At 42.5% G+C, this 23,827-nt stretch overlaps 1 protein-coding gene across 2 annotated transcripts in view; it reads left to right on the top strand.

Moving 5' to 3' along the window:
* Nucleotides 1-2,796: 2,796 nt before the first annotated feature.
* TMEM87B (transmembrane protein 87B) overlaps nucleotides 2,797-23,827 on the top strand; it is a 47,077-nt gene continuing 26,046 nt past the window's right edge. The window contains exons 1-9 of one of the 2 annotated variants that reach the window (XM_036263178.1): nucleotides 2,797-2,928; nucleotides 6,240-6,300; nucleotides 10,836-10,927; nucleotides 14,548-14,670; nucleotides 15,488-15,541; nucleotides 18,263-18,353; nucleotides 19,969-20,030; nucleotides 20,253-20,436; nucleotides 23,699-23,798. In XM_036263178.1, the coding sequence (XP_036119071.1) occupies nucleotides 2,797-2,928; nucleotides 6,240-6,300; nucleotides 10,836-10,927; nucleotides 14,548-14,670; nucleotides 15,488-15,541; nucleotides 18,263-18,353; nucleotides 19,969-20,030; nucleotides 20,253-20,436; nucleotides 23,699-23,798 (899 nt within the window). Of the gene's footprint in view, nucleotides 2,929-6,239; nucleotides 6,301-10,835; nucleotides 10,928-14,547; nucleotides 14,671-15,487; nucleotides 15,542-18,262; nucleotides 18,354-19,968; nucleotides 20,031-20,252; nucleotides 20,437-23,698; nucleotides 23,799-23,827 lie in introns of those variants that run through there. The other variant, XM_036263179.1, reaches the window with a different exon arrangement.

The following is a 23,827-nucleotide window of genomic DNA, read 5'->3' as shown; positions in this document are numbered from 1 at the left end:
TTCAGCTCTTTTGTGGGCACCTCCTTCTGGCACACATTTCTTCTCTGAAGGGATGTATTTTGTTCCATATTCTCTTTCACCCTATAACTGTATGTGTGTATGTATATACATACATATATATTATATATAACTTCACTTGTATTTTATATGAAATTAATTTTCATGAACTTTTAGGAAGTACTGAATTGAATACAAGTTCTAGCTTCATCTTTACAGTGCCCTCTTGTTTTTATGAACTACTTTAAGAAAATGGCCTTGAACTTGCTCAGATCTCTTGGCTCTGTTCAACTCACCCACTTCTATCTGAACTTTTTCTTTCTTTCTCTCATACTGTGCCTGTCCTGCTTTGACCCGTCCCGCAGGTCGAGCAACGAGGACTCTAGAGGGGGAGTGAGGATGAGGAGGGACAAGAGACATGAGAAATGGAGACAAGACAGGGCTCTGATCAAGTCTCGTTTATTCTGGGGAGATCCACAGTATATATATAGGGCAAGAAGCAGAAAAACAAGAACATTTGTTGCCAAGCGGTAAGTTTGTGGTAACCACCCTGAAGCAATTTCAAGTAAATATCACGTAAATATCCCGGGTGGAACAAATGATAAACAGAGCATAACAGGCTGAGTAAATGGTTACTTAAAGGAATGCAGAAACATTGTATACAGAGGTATCCTGCCTTGGGGCAGGAGATGGCAGAGCAGATTTTAGCAAAATGGATGCCATGCAAACAGTCTCCCACACTGCTTAATCTAAATTCTGCTTCAATAGTTTCTCTTCATTGTGGAACACTGTTTAGGATGAAAGCATCCATTTGTTAGATTCAAGAATGTGCAAGACCCAGACTCCTGACTTTGCAAATCTCTGCCCTCACTTGCAAATCTCATTCTACACAGCTCCCTCTCTGCTCCAGCTCTGTTCTTGGATTTCCAGTGAGCACCTGCTGGGGATTTGGTATTTTCCTCTCTCAGGTCCTTCTGATATCCCATTGTTCCCCCAGCTTCCTCCCGTCCAGATGTTGATAGTGCCTACTTATACTTGGAGTTTTGTGGGGATATTTCATCCTGATTGTGTTGTGCACATTGCCTGTGGATTTGGGGTTATATTATTTTAGGGGAAGATTATGGGAAAATCCAGGTAGACTAAAAACTACACCATTCCACCGTCTTTCCAGAATTGGCGACTGGGTATTTTGTAAAGCTCCTCAGCGACCTTCCTACACAGCTAGAACTGAATCTCATTGCTCTGATTACTTCTTTCATGGCTCTATTCCTCAGGATTCAGCCCCCACTTCTCTCCTCCCGCTGTTCTGGTCTCTCTCGTCAGTCTCGCCCTCCTCAAACTCCATCTACATGACCACAAAATTCCAATTGCTTTTCCTGACTCATACCCACTATATTGCTCCACTTGGACATCCCTGGGGGAGGTTAGACCTAACTTATTCACATTTTCTCCTCCTCAGGATGTTCCACAGCTCACTTGTTTCAGCCAGAAACCTTGGTACCAGCCTCAACTCCTCTCCTTCCTAAGCCCCAGTATCTAAAGAATCACCAGGCTTTCTTATTTCAAATCTCCACCCTCCACGTGTGTGGAATCCCTCCAAATCTCCATCCTCGGGGCTACTTCTGTGGTTGAGACCACTGTCTCTAAAAGTGACTTATTCATAACTGGTCATAAAAATGTTTAAATATTCTTAATTAGTCACCCTATTGCCCACCTGAACAGTTTTCATATGACAAAAATGACCCTTCTGGTCACCTCATCCTCCTTGCTTAAAAACTAGACTGCCTGTCTGATGTTCTTGGACTAAAGCACTGTCTTCTTGATATGGTTTAGGAGGACTTGTGTGATCTGGTTCTGTTGAAATATTCTTTCTCTCACACCAAAATCTAGTCATCTGGAAGATCTTTCAACTCCCTCAGGCCTTGGTACAGGCTGTTCTTAACTAAAACACCTTGCAAACCTACCCCTGACTCTCACGGCTAACTCACCTTTAACTGCTGTAGGTTTCCAATGTCATTTCATGTCCTCTCTTTCCACCTGGCCTACCTTGTAAATCTGTGGTGGACATTCCTCTGACACTGTTACTGCCACAGTCATGGAAATAAATGATCGCACTGCTTGCTGGAAAAGGCAGATCACATGCAATCTCAAGTACACACTAGACCCTCAGTAACTACCGGCTGCAAATGGTTGGGGTGATTGATAAGGCAGCCAGGGTCTTAGTTTGCGTTAATGACAATGTTAATGACAATGTTAACCTAGGATTGTCTTCTTCCTCGTGATTATTTGCATTCGATAATAATAATTTTTTAAAAAATAATTATCTTTGCCAATAAGACATCTGAAGATCCTGGTCAAAGTATCCAAACCCTGCCCCATGAACTTTAAAGTGATGACGCAACTTCATGCGTTCTGAAAATTATTAACTGTTCACATCACAGTGCCTTGGGTTCCACCGACCCAGACCTCAAAGCACTTTTTCACGCTCAAAGGATTCAAGAAACTGAAACAGCGCAGAACCTGAACTCCGAACTCCTTTCCCGGCTGTTCACATCTCCAGCCCTAACACACAGCAAGGCGGGGCCTGGGACCCGAGTCTTCCTGCGGGCCCGCCCCGCCCCCGCCTGGCCCCGCCCAGGACACGCCCACGCCGGCCACGCCCAGGGCCCGCCCCGCTTCCCGCGCTCCTGCGCATCCTCCGGCTGGGCTGCCCGGTTCGAACACACTGGCCTCCGGGCGGAGCGGCACAGGTGCGGCCGGCGAGCGGGCGTCCCGCACCCAGGTGGCTTCCGCGTCAAGATGGCTGCTGCGCGCCGCCGCCCGCCGGCCGGGGCTCCGCTGCTGCGCGCCACGCTCTGCCTGCTGTGCTGGGCCCCGGCGGCCGTGCGCGCGGTCCCCGAGCCCGGGCGCTGGAAAGCGACGGTCAGCAACGTAAGTGGCGCCTCTCGGCCTGGCGTCCCCGGGCAGGCTCTGCCCCGCGGGTGCTCCTCCTCAGCCGGCCAGGGAGTGACAGCGACGGGGCAGGCGGCTGCTCGGTGGCCCCGTCAGGCCTCGTTTGAGGACCGAGCCCGCCTCGGCACTCAGCGGCGTCCCGGGCCACACCGCGAGGCCACGCGGAGGACTCCCACTTAGTTCCGGCAGAAAGGAGCAAGCGCGGACGCCGCTTCCGCTTTCTCGTGCATGGGAAGGGGGCTTGCTGGGGCCACCCACCCCTCCCCCCTTGGCCCCCGAGGTCCGGAGCTGGGAGCGGACGTGTGGCGGCGGAGCGTGTGGGCTGGTGTGCAGGCCGCGGCCCGGGACCTGCCTCCGGACGGGCCGTCTGAGCACGCGTCCGGTGGTTACTCGCACGATGTGGGGAAGTGCAGGGGTCGCGTTTTGGAAAGTCTTGCTGAAGAGGGACAGGAAATCGAGAAGAGGCGATATCTGTTTAACATAAGTCTTTTTCACACCCATGGAAGTGATGTCCAGTTTCTAAAGACAAAACATTTTTATTTTCCCAACCAGAGAAACAGCATAGAACCAGAGGCTGTGCTTCCTACAACATAAAAACTGCACAGAGGAATGGAAGTGGCTGTCTTTATGAATCTTTCCCACCCAGGGCAACCATTTCTTCTAGGACCCTGTGCCCCCATATGTGCGGCAGTGATAAAGCCTGCCCATTTCTATTATTGAATTTCTCTGATCAGTAAGAAGCAGAATCCAGGGCTCCTGTAGTGAATGGACTGTGTCATAAACTAAGTCAATAAATAGTATTGGAAGTGAAACAGCTGCATACAGATCCGTAAAGATCTTTGCCAAGTATACTTTGGATAGTGAGACTCCAAAGGCCATTGGGAAAGAATGACTTTGCTTCCTGCCTGAAGAAGAGACATATTCCTTGGGTCCCACATAATGTGTAGTGCTGTGTGACTCCGGGGAGGAGCAGTCCAGAAAGTCCTTTGCAAAGAATAGGCTGATCCTTCCCCCATTTCAAGTTGTCAGAACTTGTCCTTCAGAACAGGAGAGTGGGGCTTTCTTTCATTTGTACTACAACTGTATCGTTTTAAAAAATATGTTTCTATTGATTTTTAAGAGAGAGGAAAGGAGAAAGAGAGAAACACCAGTGTGAGAGAGACACATCAATTGATTGCCTCCCGCATGACCCTGACCAGGGCCGGGGATTGAACTTCAACTGAGGTATGTGCTCTTGACTGGAATCGAACCCATGACTGTGATCCGCCGGCTAACGCTCTAACTGTTGAGCCAAACTGGCCAGGGCAAGAGAGGTTGTTTTGATTGTAAAGGTTAGCAAATAGTTCGAGTACCTACTGTGCACCATGCACTGTACTGGCCATTTCTGTTGCAAAGGTGAATTTCAGACAACAGCCCTTTCAAGAAGCTCACACAGTAGGGACAGCAGATTCTTGAGTAGTAATTACATACATGGTAACATTCTGGGCATCTTACTGGAGCACTGTGGAGTCACCTAAACCTGCTGTCTGGGGTCATTGGCTGGCTGGGTCCTAAAAGATGAGTAGCCGTTACCTAGGTGAAGAAGGAGGAGGGAGAGAGCAGCAGCAGTGAAGGAAGTCAGTAGTGTTTCTGCTGAGTGGTGTTCTGTTAAGAGTGTCACAGGGGACTCAGGCCACCATAAGCCTCCTATGTCTGAACTTAGCCTTGAGCCTGATGCCAGGGGTCTAAACTCAAGGACCTGTGGGGTCTGAGGCAAGTCGTAGATCAGTGAGTGAAGTGAGCTGGGTTCAGGACTGGAGGGGATGGTGGAGGGTGCAGTGGACTACAGAGCACATGCTCCTTATGAAGAGCATAGCTGTCATTTGGCTCTGCTCGTAGATACTATATGGCAGGCTGGGCACAGAAACGCCAGGTCTACTTTTTAAAAGTCAGAATCTTTTTTTTTTTATTATGTCAGATGGCATCACCTACAACCAAGGTGGACAGTACAGGAAGAGTTGGTGAGGAGCAGAGAGGCACGGGTCTGGTTTAGGAAAGATTGGTATGGAATGTGTACTGGACATCCCAGTGGACATGACCTGTATGTAGGTGGTTGGATATGTGGATCTGGCGCTCAAAGAAGGGATCTGGGCTGTGGGTTTATTGTTGATCAAGGCTAGGGATTCTATTATTTATAGTTATTGTTGAAACTATGTGGGGGAGGGGGGAGGGGTTTTTAGGAAAGAGCTGCCTGTCCTATCTGTTTTTCATTCATTCCTAACCCCTTGTTTGTTTAACACAGTCCCTTTTCACAGCATTCTTATTCTTGGTGTGGGCAGACATCTAATAACTAATACATTATTTTGTTTTAATTGTGGGAAGGGTTGAGAAGAAGATTGGGTCCCAGAGACCTCATAAGGGAGGGTCTGGCCTGGTGTGGGGTATGGTGGAAGACTTCTGAGTAAGGACTTTTGAACTAGGCTTTGAATAGTAGGAAGGAATTGATGAGTTGAAGAAAGAATGACAGGGAAGGGCTTTTTTTTGTTTTTTTTAATATCCTCGCCCGAAGACTTTTTTTTTCTATTTTTTGTTCAGATAGAATGGAAGAGAGAGAGAAAGCGAAGCATCAACGTGAAAGGGACACATCAAGCGGCTGCCACCCACACGACCAACCAGGGCCAGGGACAAACTGCAACCGAGGTACATGCCCTTAGCGGGAACTGAACCCAGGTATCTCTGGACCGCAGGCCGATGCTCTAACCACTGAGCAAAACCAGCCAGAGTGGGAAGGGCTTTTAAATAAGTTTATAGGTGGAAGGAATATCATGAGGGCAGGAAGGAGTACCATGCTTTGGCAGAACTGAAAGAAAGGTTCCAAGAGGTGGGTGGTCCTGTGAGCTGCAGTGAGAATGGTCTGCTGTAAGTCACGGTGGTGAACCATCACAGTGTAGGGAGAGGGCTGGCTGTTCTATCGGAAGTACCTTCACAGAGATACCAACTGCAGGTGCACAGGCAGGTCCTGTGTCGGAGCAGCATAGTGGTGCAGTGGCAACAGCCCTCACCTCCTAGGTGTTACTGGCCCTGGCTGGGACTCTGGTGGCAGGGACATCCTGGAGCCTCATATCAGCTGCAGGGAGGAGATCCATAGGCAAGGGTTTAAGCAAATGAGTTCTGTTTTTAAAAAGTAATGACTCTGGTCATAGGAAGGACGGCAATGATTAGAACTATATGTTTTCCAGGGTAAAGCAATACTGTTAAACAGGAAAGGAAAAAAATTTAACATGATTTTTCTATATTGTTTCTCATTTTAGAAATCAGGACCTTTGATATTTCGAAAAATTATGTTTAACTGTACTGATATCAAGTTTTCTGGTAAGTCTTATAAACTAATGTAATCCTAATATAACAATATATCATAAATGAGTAACATTATGTAGTATATTATAAAGTAATGCATTAATTTAATGTAGGCTAATAATAACAGTATTATATTTTATACACTAGGCAAACACTTTGTTTTTAAGTGGTTCTGACATTTTAAGGGTTTCTTTTGTTTCTGTCAACTCTTGCTCATTTTCAAGAATAGATTTTTCTGTTCAGAAAATGTAATGATCATTTCTTAAAAATTATAATTAAAGTCTAATAAAGTTGGTTTTGGCAAAAAAGTATTTGACTTCTGTGAAATTTAACCCTAGATCTCAGCTTTTAAACCAGATAAATTCCTTTTATGAATACATGAATTGTCATGATTGTGATAAAACCTTTATGATCCTCAAAATTTTCTAAATATACGTATGATGAATAGTATAAATAAAAATTACAAGATGTTGTCCTGGCCGGTTTGGCTCAGCAGTTAAAGCATCAGCCTGCGGACCAGAGTCCCAGGTTTGGTTCCTGCTAGGGGCACATACTTCAGTTGCAGTTTTTCCCCAACCAATCAATGTGTCTCTCTCACATCGATCCTCCCCCCCCCCCCCCCCCGCTCTATCTGAAGATAAATGCAAAAATGTCCTTGGGTGAGGATTAAAAAAAAAATTACAAGATGTTAATATTTTAGGGCTCATGAAAGTAAAAATATCTGTTAGGGACTGTGTTGCCCATGTAAATACTGCTGTGTGAGGATGACCCAAGTCATTGATCTAGAGGTTTTCAATGTCTTTAATGGGTTTACATTGGACTGTACTTACTGTGGTCCAACTCCTCTTAGTGTTTCCAGTAACCTGACTGGGTAAGTTGTTTGCCAGGGTTAAACTTTTGGGATAAAGAGTAATTTTTTGTTGGGTAACAGATTAGCTTCCTGGGGATCCAAAGCTATGACCCTTTTCTCTGTCACCCTCTGCTCTAATCATTTGTTGGGGGAGTTTGCCACATGTGGGTCTTTGCTAAGGGAAGTGGGCCAGCCATCCGCTAGAAAGCAGAGGTGTTCAAAGCAGCTCGGGTATATCAGATCATCAGTGGTGATAAGAGCTTGGTAAGAGGAAATTGAAGTCCAAGGTGGGTGAGGAAAAAATGTTGGCAGCTGATTGCTTTAATGAATTCATGTCTCAGTGTCCAGACAAATAAGATTTAAAAGACTGGTACAGGCGAAGAAGTTACGTGGCAGGGAAAGTTATATGTACCAGTGAAACACAGAATTTGATTTAAAAACAAGTCAATATATAATGTCAGAGATCAGCCTAAGAGTAGACCACAGTTAAGACATCTAAAGAAAGAACGAGCAGCAGCAGGAGTTAGGAGTTAGGAGCAAACACATAAGAAAGTGAGGGTTTAGTCAGGTAAAAGCTGACTGTCTGCTCTGGCCAGTTTGGCTCAGTGGTTAGAGCGTCGGCCCATGGACCGGAGAGTCCTGGGTTTGGTTCCTGCTAAGGGGCACATACCTTGTTTGCAGTTTGTCCCTGGCCCCGGTTGGGGTCATGTGGATGGCACCCAGTTGATGTGTCTCAACATCGTTGTTTCTCTCTCTCTCTCCTTCCCTCTCTCCCTCCTACTCTATCTGAAGATAAATGCAAAAATGTCCTTGGGTGAGGATAAAAAAAAAGCTGGCTGTGTCCAATGGTATGGACCGAAAGAGGTGTTGGTGAACTCTGCCTGTAGCTGTGACATGTGGCTGGCAGGTGTGGATCTAGCATCCATCTGAGACTTCTTGTTCTGGTGCCATGTTCACCCAGCAGCCTTCTTGTCACCATTGAACACCTAGGAAGGCATGCTGGAGGGAGAGCACTAGTTGATTATTACCCATCACCCATTTTCAGTTACTGTGCATTTTAAATGAGTAATTGGGCATTCTAGTTTATACATCTACATCAGTGGTGTGCTAAAGGCATGAGACTGAGTTTCTGCGTTTTCACAGAGCCAGATTTTAGTGCCTGCAAGCTAAGAATTGGTTCCTTGGGTATTTGGCCATGCTGCTTGGTGGATCAGATGTCTCACTTCCCTTAGGTGACCGTTCTTGCTGCCTCATTCAAGATGCAGTCATGTGGAACCACTGTTGAAAATATCTCAGTGCAATTCACCATAAAAGAAATATACTATATAATCATCTCATTATATTAGGAAAAACTCAACACCCATTTATCATAAACACTCTCAGAAAGAAAAACTTCCTCAATCTGATAAGGGGCTTCTATGAAAAGTCTATAGCTAACATACTGTCAGATGGAGCTGTAAATTCAGTTAATTCCAATAGAAATCAAAGTTGTCTTTTATGTAGAAATTAATTAGCTGTTTCCAAAATTTGTATGTAAGTACAACTGGCCTAGAATAGCCAAAACAATTTTGAAAAAGAGCAAAGTTGAAGGGAATTTTACTATCTGATTTTAAAATTTACATAAAGCTGCAGTGGTCATAACAGTGCAGTGGCATAAGGATAGACATCCAGAACAAGGAATCAGACTCAAGGGCCAGAAATAAACCCACATGCATATATGGTTAATTGATTTTCAACAGGAGCAAAGGTAATTCATTAGAGAAAAGACAGTCTTTTCCACAAATGATGCTGGAACAACTGGATATCCACACTGAAGCACATCTCAACTCTGACCTTGGGCCATGGAAGCTCTATCCCCATCTCTGCCCTCCCCTCCCCTCCGGGGGCCCTATTTATGTATGTATACTGCTGATACTGTCTCACAGGTCACTGAGGCCCTGCTAATTTTTTCAGTCTCTTTTCTTTCCGTGCTTCATTTTTGTTATTTCTAGTTTCAGTGATCTTTTTCTTCTGCAGTATCTAATCTGCTCTTAATCTCATAAAATGAACTTTTTATTTTGGATGTTGTATTTTTCAATCTCTAGAAGTTTGGCTCTTTTTTAAATATCCTAGTTCTCTTATCAATCAGTATTTTCATATTTTTCTTTACATATTTGAGCATATGGAACATATTTATAATAGCTGTTTTTACATTTTTATCTGCTAATTCTGTCATTTCCATCATCTTTTTCATATTGACTGATTCAAATAATGGCTTTAAGTGAAATTGTCCTGCTTTTATATATAGTGTTTTTGTTTGGATGGTGTATATTGTGAATTTTGCATTTTTGAGTGTTGTAGTGATACATTCCTTTAACAACTTTGTTCTGGCAGACAGTTAAGTTTCTTTTCGGTCAGTTCTATCCTTTCCAGTTTTATTTGTAATTCTTTTAGGATGGATCTGGAGTAGTTTTTACTCCAGGCCTGATTTAGCATCACTTCTAAGGTGTGACACTTCTATGTCTCTCCCCAGTGCTTGGCATATTGAATGAGACATCTGACCTCTGGGTTGTGGAAACACAAACAATTCCAGACTTGTGTGAACTGAGACTTGTGAGGCTTCTCTCTGTGCATGGGCAGGCTGCTGTGTAGCCAGAGACTCAAGGGGATATCTGTGCAGAGGTCTTTTACTCTTTCTCTGTGTAGCTACGAACTCTTGGGTGCTCTGCCCCAGACATTCTACCAACCTCAGCCTCTGGACATCAGTTTCTGGTCTTAGTTTGGGTTCCCTTAAGTTACCTTCAGGATGGCTCACAATGGTCCCTGCCTCCTGGTGTTCATGACCTGTGTGGTCCCCTGCATTATTATCTCAAGGTTATTATCTCAAGGTTGATCTGAACAATAGAATATGGCAGAAGTAATGGCATAAAAGACACTGTGGCTTCTTTGCCCACTCTCTCTGGTGACTTGCTGCCATGTTGTGACAGTACTCCCAAAAGAGCTTTGTTTTATTCTAGACTTAATTCTTTTCAGTCTGTTTAATCTTGTTACCCTCCTACCTGAAACATTTGGTGTTTCTTTTGTAATATTCAAAACAAACGAAAACTCTCTAGCAGAGTATAAGATACCTTATAAATTTTCTCCAGCTTCCCCAATCTATGTTCTAGGCATAGCACACTATTTTCAGATGGGCCTACTCCTGCCTTGTACTCTCCCACCTTCCTCCTCACCTGGCTAAGTCCTTCACTTTACAGGCCTTCTCCTCCAGCAAGCCTGCCAGCACCCCATTCTTCATGCTCTCCTGGGGCCTGTTTAATTGTTAACCCTCTGTTTCCCGGATACCTCTTATGTAAAGGACAGGGACTATTCTAGATTCCCATTATGTTCCTTTTTAGAATGAGTAAGTCAGTGAAGAGAAAACACCTTAGAGTGAAGTAAGCAGTGTCAATATGTCTGGTCACTCAGTTGATTTTAACACTGGACTTAACATATAGATGAAATGAACAGTAATATAGCAACATTTGATTAACTGCGATAATTTAATTTAATGAATTTACCTGTCTCGTTTTGCAGTGACTTTTGGAGAAATTATGTAATGTTTTACTCATTATTTCATTAAAGTAGCCTATTTTTAATTGCATTCTTAACACCTGAAGTTTATATTGGAGTATATATATCTTACCATTATTGAAAAATGAGACTTATTTTTTATTTTGAACAGTTAAGTCATTCCATTGTTCTGAACCTGTGAAGTTTACCATAGAGTGGTATTTGAAGCATTATACCTGCCAAAATGAATATTCTAAGCTGGATGTAAGTAAAACATTTTTTTAAATTATATTTATCGAGGTAATAACTGGTGGTTATATAATAATGACATAAATTTCATGTGTACAACATTATAATTTGATATCTAGTACTCTACTGCATGTTCACCACTCAGAGTCTGGTCTTCTTTCAGCATCATATATTTGACCCTCTTTACCCAATTTGCCCTCCTGCCACCCTCCTTCCCCTCTGGTAACCACCATACTGTTGTCTGTGAGTTTGTATGTGTTTGTTTTGTTAGTTCATTTGTTATTCTTTGTTTTTTATTCCACATATGAGTAAAATCATATAATTTTTGTCTGACATATTTCATTTAGCATAATACTGTCAAGATCCATCCATGTTGTTGCAAATGGCTATATTTCATTGTTTTTTATGGTTGAGTAGTATTCCATTGTGTATATAAACCACATCTTCTTTATCAAATTATTTATCAAAGGACACTAGGTTATTTCTATATTTTGGCTATTGTGAATAATAGTGCAGTGAACACAGGGGTGCATATATCTTTATGAACTAGTGTTTTCATAATTTTTGGATAAATTACCCAGAAGTGGAATTGCTGAGTCATACAGGAGTTCTATTCTTTTTTTTTAATCCTCACCTGAGAATATTTTTCCATTGATTTTTTTTTTTTTTTTTTCTTAGATAGAGTGGGAAAGAGGGAGGGGGAGAGAGAGAGAGGCACATTACTTGGTTGCCTTCTGCACGTACCCTGACCAGGGCTGGGGATGGAACCTGCAACCCAGTTATGTGCCCTTGACCAGGAATCAAACCCGTGACCCTCCAGTGCCTGGGCTGACACTCTAACCACTGGGCCACACCAGCCAGGGTTATTCTCAATTTTTTTTATTTTTTTATCCTCACCCAAGGACATTTTTCCATTTTTTGTTCAGATAGAGTGGGGGAGAGAGAGAGGAAGAGAGAGAGAGAAACATCGACGTGAAAGGGACACATCAAGTGGCTGCCACCCGCATGACCAACCAGGGCCGGGGACAAACTGCAACCGAGGTACGCGCCCTTAGCGGAACCGAACTTGGGTCTCTCTGGACCGCAGGCTGACGCTCTAACCGCTGAGCCAAACCAGCCAGGGCATATTCTTAATGTTTTGAGGAACCTCCATAGTGTTTTCCATAGTGGCTGTACCAGTTTAACCCCACCAACAATGCATGAGGGTTCCCTTTTCTCCACATCCTCACCAACACTTGTGTCTTATCTTTTTTTTTTTTTTTTTTTAATTTTTTCTCTTTATTGATTTTAGAGCTAGAGGAGGGGAGAGGGAGAGAGTGATAGAAACATCAGTGAGAGAGAACATTGATTTGGCCACCTCCTGTATGCCCCCCACTGGGAATCGGGCCCACAACCTGGGCTTGTGCCCTGACCTGGGGAATCAAACTGGCGACCTCTTGTCTTGGTGCGTGGATGGACACTCAACCACTGAGCCACACCAGCCATGCGTGTCTCATCTTTTTTATAATAGCCATTCTAACAGGTATGAGGTGATACCTCAACACAAATTCTTAATGTATGTAAAGCTATGAAGGAAAATTATGAGAATGAAGATTTATTAGCTCATCAGACGAGGAGGCTAGAAATATAGATTATAGTCTTTGAAGTGCCACAGATTTATTTTGGGCCTTAGGTAATACATGCTGTAATTCTACCAAAGTATATGCTTTCTGAGAAGAATACAAATCTTCTAGTTTCCTTGTATCTTATGAAAAATATTCGTAAATGTTTAAATCATACATATTGGAATCATTAATGAAAGGACTGTGGATTACATGTAAACAAAAATCAATTTAAGAAAGACATATAAATAAATTTTATTTTATTTAAAAATTAGTAATCGGAAACCTAGAACTTATGTGAGTATAGGTAGATTTAATATGAGCAGATCTCAGAACGAGGTGAAGAGGGGAAGTGGGGGGCGGGGGACCTGTGTAAGAGAGGAAGGGAGGCCGGTGGGCTTTGTGCTGCCCCTGGGCCCCTGGGCCCTCATCCTGCTGCTTTTCTCAGTGATGCCGTCAAGTCCTTTACAGCTGATCTTTGATCTCCTGGCTTCTAATTTGAATGATGTGTGGGTTTCCATATTTTAGTTATACTGTCTTTCCAGTGGGGGTGAAAGATGTCATTTTCCTCGAATACTGCCTTTTTGACTCTATCCCTAAATATTTTACCCTTTTGCACTAAATATTTTAGTGTGTATTTCTTAAGAACAATGATATTTATTTAGATTGCGAGTACATTTACAAAATTCAGGAAATTTAGCATTGATAACAATACTATTATCTAAACAGACCTTATTAAAATTTTCCCAATAACATCATTTTTATCAGTTTTGGGTTTTTTTTCCTAGTACAGAAGCCAATCTAGGATTGCATTGCATTTTTTTAACTTTTTTTTTTCTTTTTTTGGTCTATCATGACATGACATTGATGTAATTGAAGTGTACGAGCCATTTATTTTTACAAAATGCCCTTCAATTTGAGTATTTCTGATATTTCCTCATGATTAGATTCAGATTATATTGGGCAGGCATACCAGAAAATCCTAGTTTGTCCCATTTTTGATCAGTTGGTTAGGGAAGCCAGCCTTCTCCACTGTAAACTTACTACTTTTCTCTTTGTTATTAACAGTAATTTGTGAAGAAATACTTTATATTTGTATGTAAATAAATATCCCATTTCCTCATCAGTCCTTGTTTTCACATCCTCTGATTCTTGCCCAGTGAATCAGTTATTACTCTGATGTTGGCTACATGGCAATTTTCTGATCCATGTTTTCTTCTACAATTATTAACATTCTACTCTGAGAATGAGCTCTCTCCTTTCTTCTATCTTACTTATCTGCCAGTCAGTCATTAGTATGGACTCATTGGTTTTACTTTCTTACGGGTTATAACTTATTATTGTTTTTACTTATTCTGCTCAAATTGTCCCATATTTGGTTAGCAGAAGCCACTTTCTTTTTTTTTTTTTTTTTATCCTCACCCGAGGATATTTTTCCATTTTTTGTACAGATAGAGTGGGAGAGAGAGAGAGAAACATCGACGTGAAGGGACACATCGAGTGGCTGCCACCCGCACGACCAACCAGGGCCGGGGACAAACTGCAACCGCACTTTCTTGATGACTAGAAGCTGCCATTAGGTTTTATTCCTACATCTAGGAGGGAAGAACCCCATGTCCTGATACATAAATGAGTGTGTCCCCTACACTCACCTTTGCTCTGTGTTGCTAAGTGTCTGGTTTGTCTTTCCTCCTGGTTAATAATGCTTTCCTTAAGATCTTTTATACTTGGGATGAGATAGAAGTAGCCCCAGCACAAAGCATTGTGTATTTCAAAACATCTTAATCGCTTTCTTACTGTAAGATTATGGCTGTATTATATATTACTATCTGAGCACATTAGAATGGCAAAAATACTATGATCCTTCAATTTTACTTAAAATTATATTCAAATCTTTTTTCTATATTTTGTTCTACATGTTTTCAAGTGTTCCAAACTGAATAAAAGTTTAGTGTTATTTAGATATTAAGTTGTATTTATCTTCTTGGATAAGAAGTGTGGAAATAAATTGTAACAAAATTTTACCTTGGGTAGGAGCAGCCTAAAAGTGTTGATGAAGACTTTTGCAGTAATTATTTCAAGAACATTGAATGTTGGACAATAAAAAATGAAAATCTAGAATGCAACAGTGATTTGCAGGTGTTTCCCTCATTATACGTGAGTATCTTATCTTGCCATGCTGAAACAGAACTTCCTCCCAGTGCATGCAAGTATCTGCTTGAATTCTGTTTTACCAAAATTTTTATTAAGGTGCTTAACTTGTACATTTTTAGGCTTAGATCTTTGTGAATGTGGTATTACATAATCAGTAAGATGTTGGTACCATTGTTGTTTCTTTGTACCCCTTTTTGGCAACGTCCTTTCATGATCTGCTTTTAGTTCATCTTCTGTTCTCTCTGCTCCATCGTTCCACCAAAACAGTGCCAGTCAAGGTTGCCAGTGACCACGTTGTTCAGTCCAGCAATCTGCTCCTCTTACCAGTCTGTCAGAATTTAACACACATGAACACTCTCCTTCTCTTTGCACTTGTTCCCTCCCAGCGTGGAAGATCAGATTCTAAAATGTTACCAGCAGTCATCCCTGGGTAGTGAGGCTATGGGTCATTCTAACTTACTTTTTGTTCTACAAATTCTGAAATGAAAATATGTCTTTAGTAAAAATTTTAAAGGGATTACTTAAAAAATGTATGAAGTGTAATAAACATACTGAAGAGAGCATATCAGAAATATATAGCTTGATGAATATTTTAGCACCTGGAGCTCCTTCTAACTTCCTAGTACCCTCCCCACCAACCATCACCACTATCCTGATTAAGGAAGTAATTTTTTCAAAGCAGGATTTTGTTACTCATGTTTGGGATGCAGCTTTCAAATTTTTACTGTTTTCACAATACATTTTTTCTTAATTGTTAAAATTATTTATCCCCATTGAAATGCAGCAATATAAAATGGAATTATTTTATTCTTTTTGCCAGAATAAAGAACTAATTACAAATATCAGAAATGTTTCAAACCAGGAAGACTCAATGGTAAGTAATTTTATTTGTCTGTAAATCAAATATATACAAGCTATAGTAAGACTGAAAGAATCTCCTGATGGATAGAGCACTTGGAGAGTGATATAAAGTAGGGTTATTAGAATTGAAGGTGGGGGGAGAACCTTTATTTAAAGCAGTATATTTCCTTACATATGTCTATATCAGTTTTGTATAGATTTGTTTCTGTTTTTGTTTAAAAATCTCTTTAAAGTTATAATTTAAGGTTAACTTCCGTGCAGTCTTTATTTTCTTTAAAAAATAAAATTTGTGCCCTGGCCAGTTTGGCTCAGCGGTTGAGCATCGGCCTGTGGACCAGAGAGTCCCAGGTTCGGTTTCCGCTAGGGGCATGTACCACAAAAAAATAAATAAATAAATAAAATAAAATAAAATAAAATTTGTGCCCTGGCCAGTTTGGTTCAGTGGTTAGAGCATTGGCCTGCAGACTGAAGGGTCTTGGGTTCAATTCCCAGTCAAGGCATGTACCTGGGTTGTAGGTTCGATCCCTGTACTGGTTGGGGATGCATGGGAGGCAACCAGTCGATGTGTGTCTCTCACACTGATGCCCCCCACCCCCAACTCTCCCTAAAAATCAATGGGAAAAGATTCTTGGGTGAGGATTAACCAAAAAGTTTATTTATTTATTTAATTAAATTAAAAATAAAAGCATTTAAAAATAAATAAAATTTGCTTTCACATGCACAAGACAGCATAACAGTAGGCTGGTATGTATCATCATTAAGGATGTGAGGAAATAGGTAGAAACATGGAAGGGAGAGAAAATTTGTTATTTTGGAGAATTACTGAAAGTCAGAAGACCAAGAGGCTGAGAGGGTTAGAGGAGTTGTGTGTAGGAACAGAGCAGATTTAGAAGAGCTTAATGTTTGCTTTTACACTGTGACTTCATGTTTTTTATTTTCTTGCACCTTTTTAAAGAATAGCCTGATAGTGGAAAGGCATTCACTCTGTGGGAACAGGGGCACGGGGCTGGCACAGACGCTTTCGACAAACTGTCGCAGGTGGGGGAGGAGGAAATGAAAGGGAAGGACAGGAAATATTCAGCAAGGAGGAATATGAGAAGTTTGGCCCAGTTGTGTGGGGCCTTGAAGGGGTCATAGACATGATAGCAGCAGTTCTAGTCCCCAGTGGGACTCCTAGTAACTTAGTACCTTGAAGAATTTAAATAATTTAACCTATATACGAAATCTGAGTCATTTCTCACAATGTTTTCTGACTTCTTCCTCCCACAGTTAAAGTAAAAAACAGAATGAAAAACTGAACACTTGATGATGTTTGGATAAAATAAAGGAAGATAAACTATTAGAATGGTGATAGTAAATAAAACAGAATGGTAACATTAAGGAAAAGTCTGTAGAAATATAAAAAGTAGAAAACATTAAAGAGTGAAAAGGGCTTCTCTTTTCTTCCTCCATCCCTTTGAGTCTGGAAGGATGGAGGTAAAAAACAGGGAGAATTGCCCTGGCCAGAGTGGCTCAGTTGGTTGGAGCATTGTCCCATACACCAAAAGGTGGCAGGTTCGATTCCTGGTCAGGGTATGTGTGGGAGGCAACCAACTGATGTTTCTCTCTCTCAAATCAACTTTTTTTTTAAAAGTGTGGGGATAAATCCTCGCACTGCCCACCATTCCTTTTCTCTGTTACCTGTTTGTGGTTTGTTGTTTTTTTAAAATCCTCACCCAAGGGTATTTTCCATTTGTCTTCAGATAGAGGGCGGGGGGGGGGGACGGGAGGGCATCGATTTGAGAGAGACACACATTGATTGGTTGCCTCCTGCACAATCCTGACCAGGGCTGGGGACTGAACTGCAACCAAGGTACAACCAAACCCAAGATTTTGTGGTCCTCAGGCCGATGCTCTAACCGCTGAGCCTAATTGGCCACGGCTGTTTGTGGTTTTTAAAAGTAACCTGATTTACTTATTAAAACTTGTTTTAAAATGTGGTAAACAGCCCTAGCCAGTTTGGCTCAGCAGTTGGAGCGTTGGCCCACAGACCGAAGAGTTAAGGGCATGTACCTCAGTTGCAGGTTTGATCCCCAGTCCCAGTCAGGCTCGTGCAGGAGGCAACCAGTCAGTGTTTCTCTCTGTCTCATTCTATCTGAAAAATGAATGAAAAAATATCTTTGGGTGAGGATCCAAAAGAAAAAATGTGGTAAACAATTGTTTATCTCTGTCTTATATACCAATTTAAAAAAATAACATAAGCGCCCTGGCCAGTTTGGCTCAGCGGTTAGAGCGTTGGCCCTTGGACCAGAGAGTCCTGGGTTCGGTTCCCGCTAAGGGCATGTACCTCAGTTGCAGTTTGTACCCGCCCCGCTTGGTGACCACTCGATGTGTCTCTCTCACGTTGATGTTTCTCTCTCTCTCTCTTCCCCCTTTCTCTCCTGCTCTTTCTGAAGATAAATGCAAAAATGTTCTCTGGTGAGGAAAAAATAAATAACATAAGCCCTGGCCGGGTTAGCTCAGCAGTTAGAGCGACAGCACATGGACCAGAGAGACCCAGGTTCAGTTCCCACTGAGGGCACATACCTTGGTTGTAGTCACTCGATGTGTGTCTCTCACATTGATGTGTCTCTCTCTCTCTTCCTTCTTTCTCCTTCCCATTTTATCTGAGGATAAATGCAAAAATGTCCTCGGGTGAGGATTAAATAAATAAATAAAATTTAAAAATAACATAGTATTTTTTTTCATGTTTCAGGATATTGTTGCAAGAACACAGAGAGATGGGTTTCACCTCCTTATTGTTTCTATTAAAACGGAAAAAAATGATGCAAACTGGAATTTGAATGGTACACTTAAATTGCATGCATGTTTATTGTCTGCTTACTGTGTTTTGTATTTCTGTTATTGCCCCAAAACTACATTCTCTGTTAAAACACATCATTCAAAAATGAATTTCTCTTAAACACAAAAATGTTTATTTGAGGGATTTAAAACTTTATACTTAATGTATAAAGTATATGGTAAATTTTTAATTACGTTAAATTTTTTAAAATTTAAGTTTCATAGTGGGATAAAAACTTCTTAATCCTTCCAGACCTAAAAAAAAAAAAAAATAACAGGCAGGCAACATTTTAATTGTATTTGAAGTAGATTCTATTCTGTTCCTTGAAAGTGGCCATCATCAGGATTTAAAAATGGTTGTGCTTTGAAAAGTTTTTTTTTTTTAATATGTTTTTATTGATTTTAGAGAGAGAGGAAGGGAGACGGGGAGAGAGAGAGAAACATCAATGTGAGAAGGAAGCATCAATCAACTGCCTCCTGCACACCCCCTACTGGGAGGTCCAGCCTGCAACCCAGGCATGTGTGCTGACCAGGAATCAAAAAAGTGACTTTTTGGTGCACAGTTCGATGCTCAACCAACTGAGTCACATCAGCAAGGGCAAAAAGTTTTTTAAAACATCAGTTTTTAGCTTAGGAGTAGAAATAGCACATCTGGCAACTATGGCTTCTGGGGTTTATAAGCTCCCCTGCCTCCTACAAGGTAGTCCCTCTGTGGCTCATTAAACCATAGTTCTTAGTGCCAAGGGCAAGAGCGTCCTTGCAACAAGCAGTTTTCAAGGGAATGGAGGCCTTCACACATCCCAGAATTCCTTTGGCTGTCATTTTCCAGAGTGGGCATGTGCTGGGCTGACTAGTAGCCAGCAGCATGTGAGGGTCCTGAGCTTTTGCATTCTGGTCTGGTTTATCCACTTGAGACACAGGACAGGAGGCAGAAAGCAGTGGGGTGAACAGGCATCACTGCAGAGAGGCATAGAGCTTATGTCTGGTGGAGGAAACTGGTGTCCTATGGGGAACCTGGTGGAGTTGGCTCATCTGGAGGAATGTGAAGTAGGGCTTCCTCCCACAGGTGAGATGTAGGCCAGGCCATGAGAGCAGGGACCTTGATGCCATTCTGCTACCTTGCTGGTGCCCCCTTCCTTCCACCTTAGCAGGCAGGATTGAGCCCCTGCTAGCCAGAAACTGAAGCAGTTGCTGAGCCCAGTGAGTTCTGCACTGTTTTGTACACTGTTTATTGTCACTGTTTTAAACAACAACCCAGATTAGGCACTTGAGGTCAGCCATTCATCCCAGTTACATGAAGGGAGACAAAGTCCTCAGGAGGTTGGTGACTCAGCAGGGTCCAGCTCATGGCCAGTGCGACTCTGCTGTCTGCATGAGGTGAGATTTGGCCCAGGTTTTACAACCAAGTGTGTACTAGCAAAGGTATCTTGATAAGGTCACATAATAAAATGACTAGTAACTATCCAATATCTGTGTGAGCTAGGTAAAAATTCAGCATTTATTAGCTTGCTTTGTATTCTTGGAGCCTTCTGGGAAATGAGCTTACATTTAAAACTTTAGAGAAAGCTAATTGTTAATTTAACTCTTTACTTTCTTTATCCCCACCCTCCCTTTCACCAGTGTCTCTTTCTATGGTGGGGCCGAAAGGCTATCTCTCTGCATCAGACTGGCCGCTCATGATTGTGAGTATGTTTTATCATTTTTAAAAAATGAATTTTGTATCATAATTGGAAAATTAAAAATTCTAAGAGCTCAGTGATGGTAATTCTTTAGTAGCTAGGGCTCTGACATGCCCTCTATTTCCATAGTGACTGGAAAATAAAGGATTGATAGCTAAATGTAGAAATGTCAGTTTTACAGTAATAGAAAGGCTTATGTGATTAAAATTGCTTCTCTCCCTACAGTATTACATGGTGATGTGCATTGTCTATATTTTATATGGCGTGCTCTGGCTGATGTGGTCTGCCTGTTATTGGAAAGATATATTAAGAATCCAATTCTGGATTGCAGCTGTCATTTTCCTGGGAATGCTTGAAAAAGCAGTTTTTTATGCTGAATACCAAAACATCAACAGCACTGGGCTAACGAGTAAGTTGTGTGTGAGTTTCCCCATTAGCACGGTACAATCACAGGCCTCGGTGTCTGAGCAGAGCTGTGGAATCAGCCACATTGTAGATGAAGGGAAGGAAGGCCATGAAGCGACTGAGTGAAACTCTGATCTGAACCAGCATGTGTGTCGTCTTTATTTTTCATTTTGCTTCTTGCTAGCTTTCCCTCACTTTCCTCCTGGGCAGAAGAAAATCCTATTCCTGAGGTTCAGCCACCATGGCTGGATTAATACAACACAACGTCTGGATGGGCGCGTTAGGTGCTGCCACTTTTGTAATATATTTCTCTGTTTTCCCCCCAACCCCTTCTTCTTTCTCCTCCAAAAGAGAAAAGAAAATTTGTTCATGGGGAGTAAAATTGGTGGTGCCTGTGGCCTTCTTGCATTGCCCCACCTCTTCTCTCATGCAGACGTCTTCATGAGAAGTTTATGTGCAAAGCAGGGGGGTGTGGGGTTGGGTATCCGCAGTGTGCGCCCACACTTCTAGAAGGTAGATGTCAAGAAGCCAAAGAAGGTAGATATCAGTTGCTGAACTTCAGAAGGGAGAGAGCCCAGGAGGGCTGAACGCACTCAGGAACATGCTTCTGAGGGGTTATTTACAATGAGCTTGGCTCAGATTGTCCAGGGGGGAGCTTGTGTCTGCTGTTTATTTAAAATACTTCAGGGGGAAAAGACTGAGTTGGAATATAGATGAAACAGACTTGGCATAATGCTGGTAATTACCCAAGCTGAGTATAGTTCATGGAATTTCATTTACTGCCTTCTTCGTGCTGGGGAATGCTGGTCCTTTCCCCAAATAAAAAGTTTAAAAGGACTCGTACAGAAGAATAAAGAAAGGACAAGAATCCAGGGAGGCACGTGAGAGGTGTTATTACTCTATAAGGAGTTTTAGTGACATTGTGTTTGTGCTCTGACCAAATAAGGAAGGAAGGCTGAGGCTGTTGCTGATGGCTGGGATTGGCGTGTTCTCAAATGTTGGAGGAGGCGGTTCAGTCCCTTTGCTTTCAGAGGCGGTCATCTCTTATCTGAGAGGGTCAGAGGTGCTGTGGACTCCGGCAGCCAGAACCTGTGATCCATCTGCTGTCCTCAGGGGCTTCAAACACTCTATCTGGGATGACACCAGCAGGGCTTGGGAGACAGAGCCCAGACTGATGTCAGTGTCCAAGGAGTCCTGTGGAAGAGGAGAGGTACCAGGAGACTGGGCAGGGGCTGATGTGTGATTTTCTTAGGTGGGAATTCTGTCACCTAGGCTGTCTTGCTCAGCATTGATCCTGGAAGGAGAGATGTTAGAGGGGTGGGAGCAGTGATTGTTAAAGCCCAAGATGGGCACATTAAGAATAGGTCATATCAGGTTGACTTCCTTCTGTTGTGCTTCTAGATTAGTCAGGGGGAAACATAGCGAACTGCGTCTCTCTACCTATTCAAGGTACTTGACAGTTCTCTTGTGATTTCTTGTGGACAAGGTAGAGAAAGGAGCTAAAACAAGAATAATGCGGTGGATTCACACCTGGTTTCTGAATACTTTCTAATTCTCTCCATGTCTCTTGCCAGCACTCTCATCTCTTCTAGATTTCTGGAATAGCCCCCAAGCATTTCCTCACCTGTAGTCCAGGTCCTGTCCCAGCCACTAAGTGGAACAGTCCTGTACTGAAAAGTCAAATAAAGCCCTGGTCGGTTTGGCTCAGCGGTAGACCGAAGGGTTTCAGTTTTGATTCCCGGTCAATGACAAGTACCTAGGTTGCAGGTTAGATACCAGGCCCCAGTCAGGGTCATGTGACAGGCAACCAATTGATGTGTCTTTCTCACATCGATGTTTTTCTCTCTCTCCCTCCCTTCCTCTCTTCCACTGTATCCAAAAATCAATGGCGCCCTGGCTGGTTTGGTTTAGCGATTAGAGTGTCGACCCACGGACCAGAGAGTCCCAGGTTCAGTTCCTGCTAAGGGCACATACCTTGTTTGCAATTTGTCCCCAGCCCCAGTTGGGGTTGTGTGGGTGGCGACCACTCAATGTGTCTCTCTCACGTCAGTGTTTCTCTCTCTCTCTTCTTCCCTCTCTCCCTCCTGCTCTATCTGAAGATATATGCAAAAATGTCTTCAGGTGGGAATAAAAATAAATAAATAAAAAATAATAATAATAATAAAAATCAATGGAAAAATATTCTTGGGTAAGGATTAACAACAACAATAAAGTAAAATAAATCTGTCCATTCTACTTCAAGAGTCAGCAGACTCTTTCTGCCAGATAGTAAATAGCTGAGGGTTTGCAGGCTGTACAATCTCTGTTGCAGATACTCAACTCTACCCTTTAACAGGGAAGCAGCCACAAACAAGTGGGCGTGGCTGTGTTCCAATAAAACTTTATTTACAAAAACAAGCCTAGGGGCAGATTTGGCCCATGGGCTATAGTTGACTGGTTTCTCTTTTACTTCCTTGTTTACTGTCTGACTACCCACTGCCCTTAGCTTCAAGTCCAGACTCAAAACATGGCCTACAACCCTATGTGATTATTCCTCCTCTGTCCCAGCCTCTTTCCTTGGCCCCCTCCTGACGCTCTGCTGCAGACATGCTGGATTTCACTTCTTGGAGCCCATTTTGCTTTTCTTGTCTCCTCTCTGCCTGCATTTCTTTTGCTTTCCCCTGTCTCTTCCCCCAGGTAGTCCACTTTGCTTCACCTTCAGATCCTGATTTAGATGTCACTTCCTCTGAGAAACCTATCTGGACCCACGTCTCTCCCCACATGTGGATTGGGTGGGCTTCTCAATCAAGGGAGAGACTGTGTTGCCTCTGTCACTTAGCAGGCTGGGTTTCACCTGTTGACTTGTCCTAACCAGAGGACAGGCTCCACGAGGAGGGACGTGGTGCTCTACTACTGCCACACAGCAGGAGCACAAATGAATGAATGATAAAGGCATCCTGACAAAAGACTCTAGGGAACATTGTGGGTTTTAGATGTTTATAGGACATGGGGAAAGATTGACCATGGAGGGAAATTCAGGTAAGCAGATTTCATGCTGATACAAGAAAGCTGTGCCCAACAGAGCCGATGGCATATGGAGTGAATTCTTTAGCAGGTCATGAATCCCCATTCACTGAGGTTTTTAACATCAGTTGGATTAGATGCCTTTGAAATCAAATATGGCTAATCCACCTGAGGTCAGATGATGTACATGGTACATGTTTAGAATTGGTGGCAGGCGGCTGCAAGATGTACACACAGTGAGCTGATTTCTTTCTTTTCCTCAGCCCAAAGTTTGTTGATATTTGCGGAGTTGATATCTGCGATTAAAAGGACACTGGCCCGCCTTCTGGTCATCATCATGAGCCTGGGATATGGCATTGTGAAGTAAGTCCTGCTGTGCTGGGAAGTCGCAG

Source organism: Molossus molossus, unplaced genomic scaffold (genome assembly GCF_014108415.1).
Source record: "Molossus molossus isolate mMolMol1 unplaced genomic scaffold, mMolMol1.p scaffold_m16_p_15, whole genome shotgun sequence".
Classification (NCBI taxonomy): Eukaryota; Metazoa; Chordata; class Mammalia; order Chiroptera; family Molossidae; genus Molossus; species Molossus molossus.
Note: the sequence above shows the minus strand (reverse complement) of the source record. Positions and strands in the feature narration are given on the sequence as shown.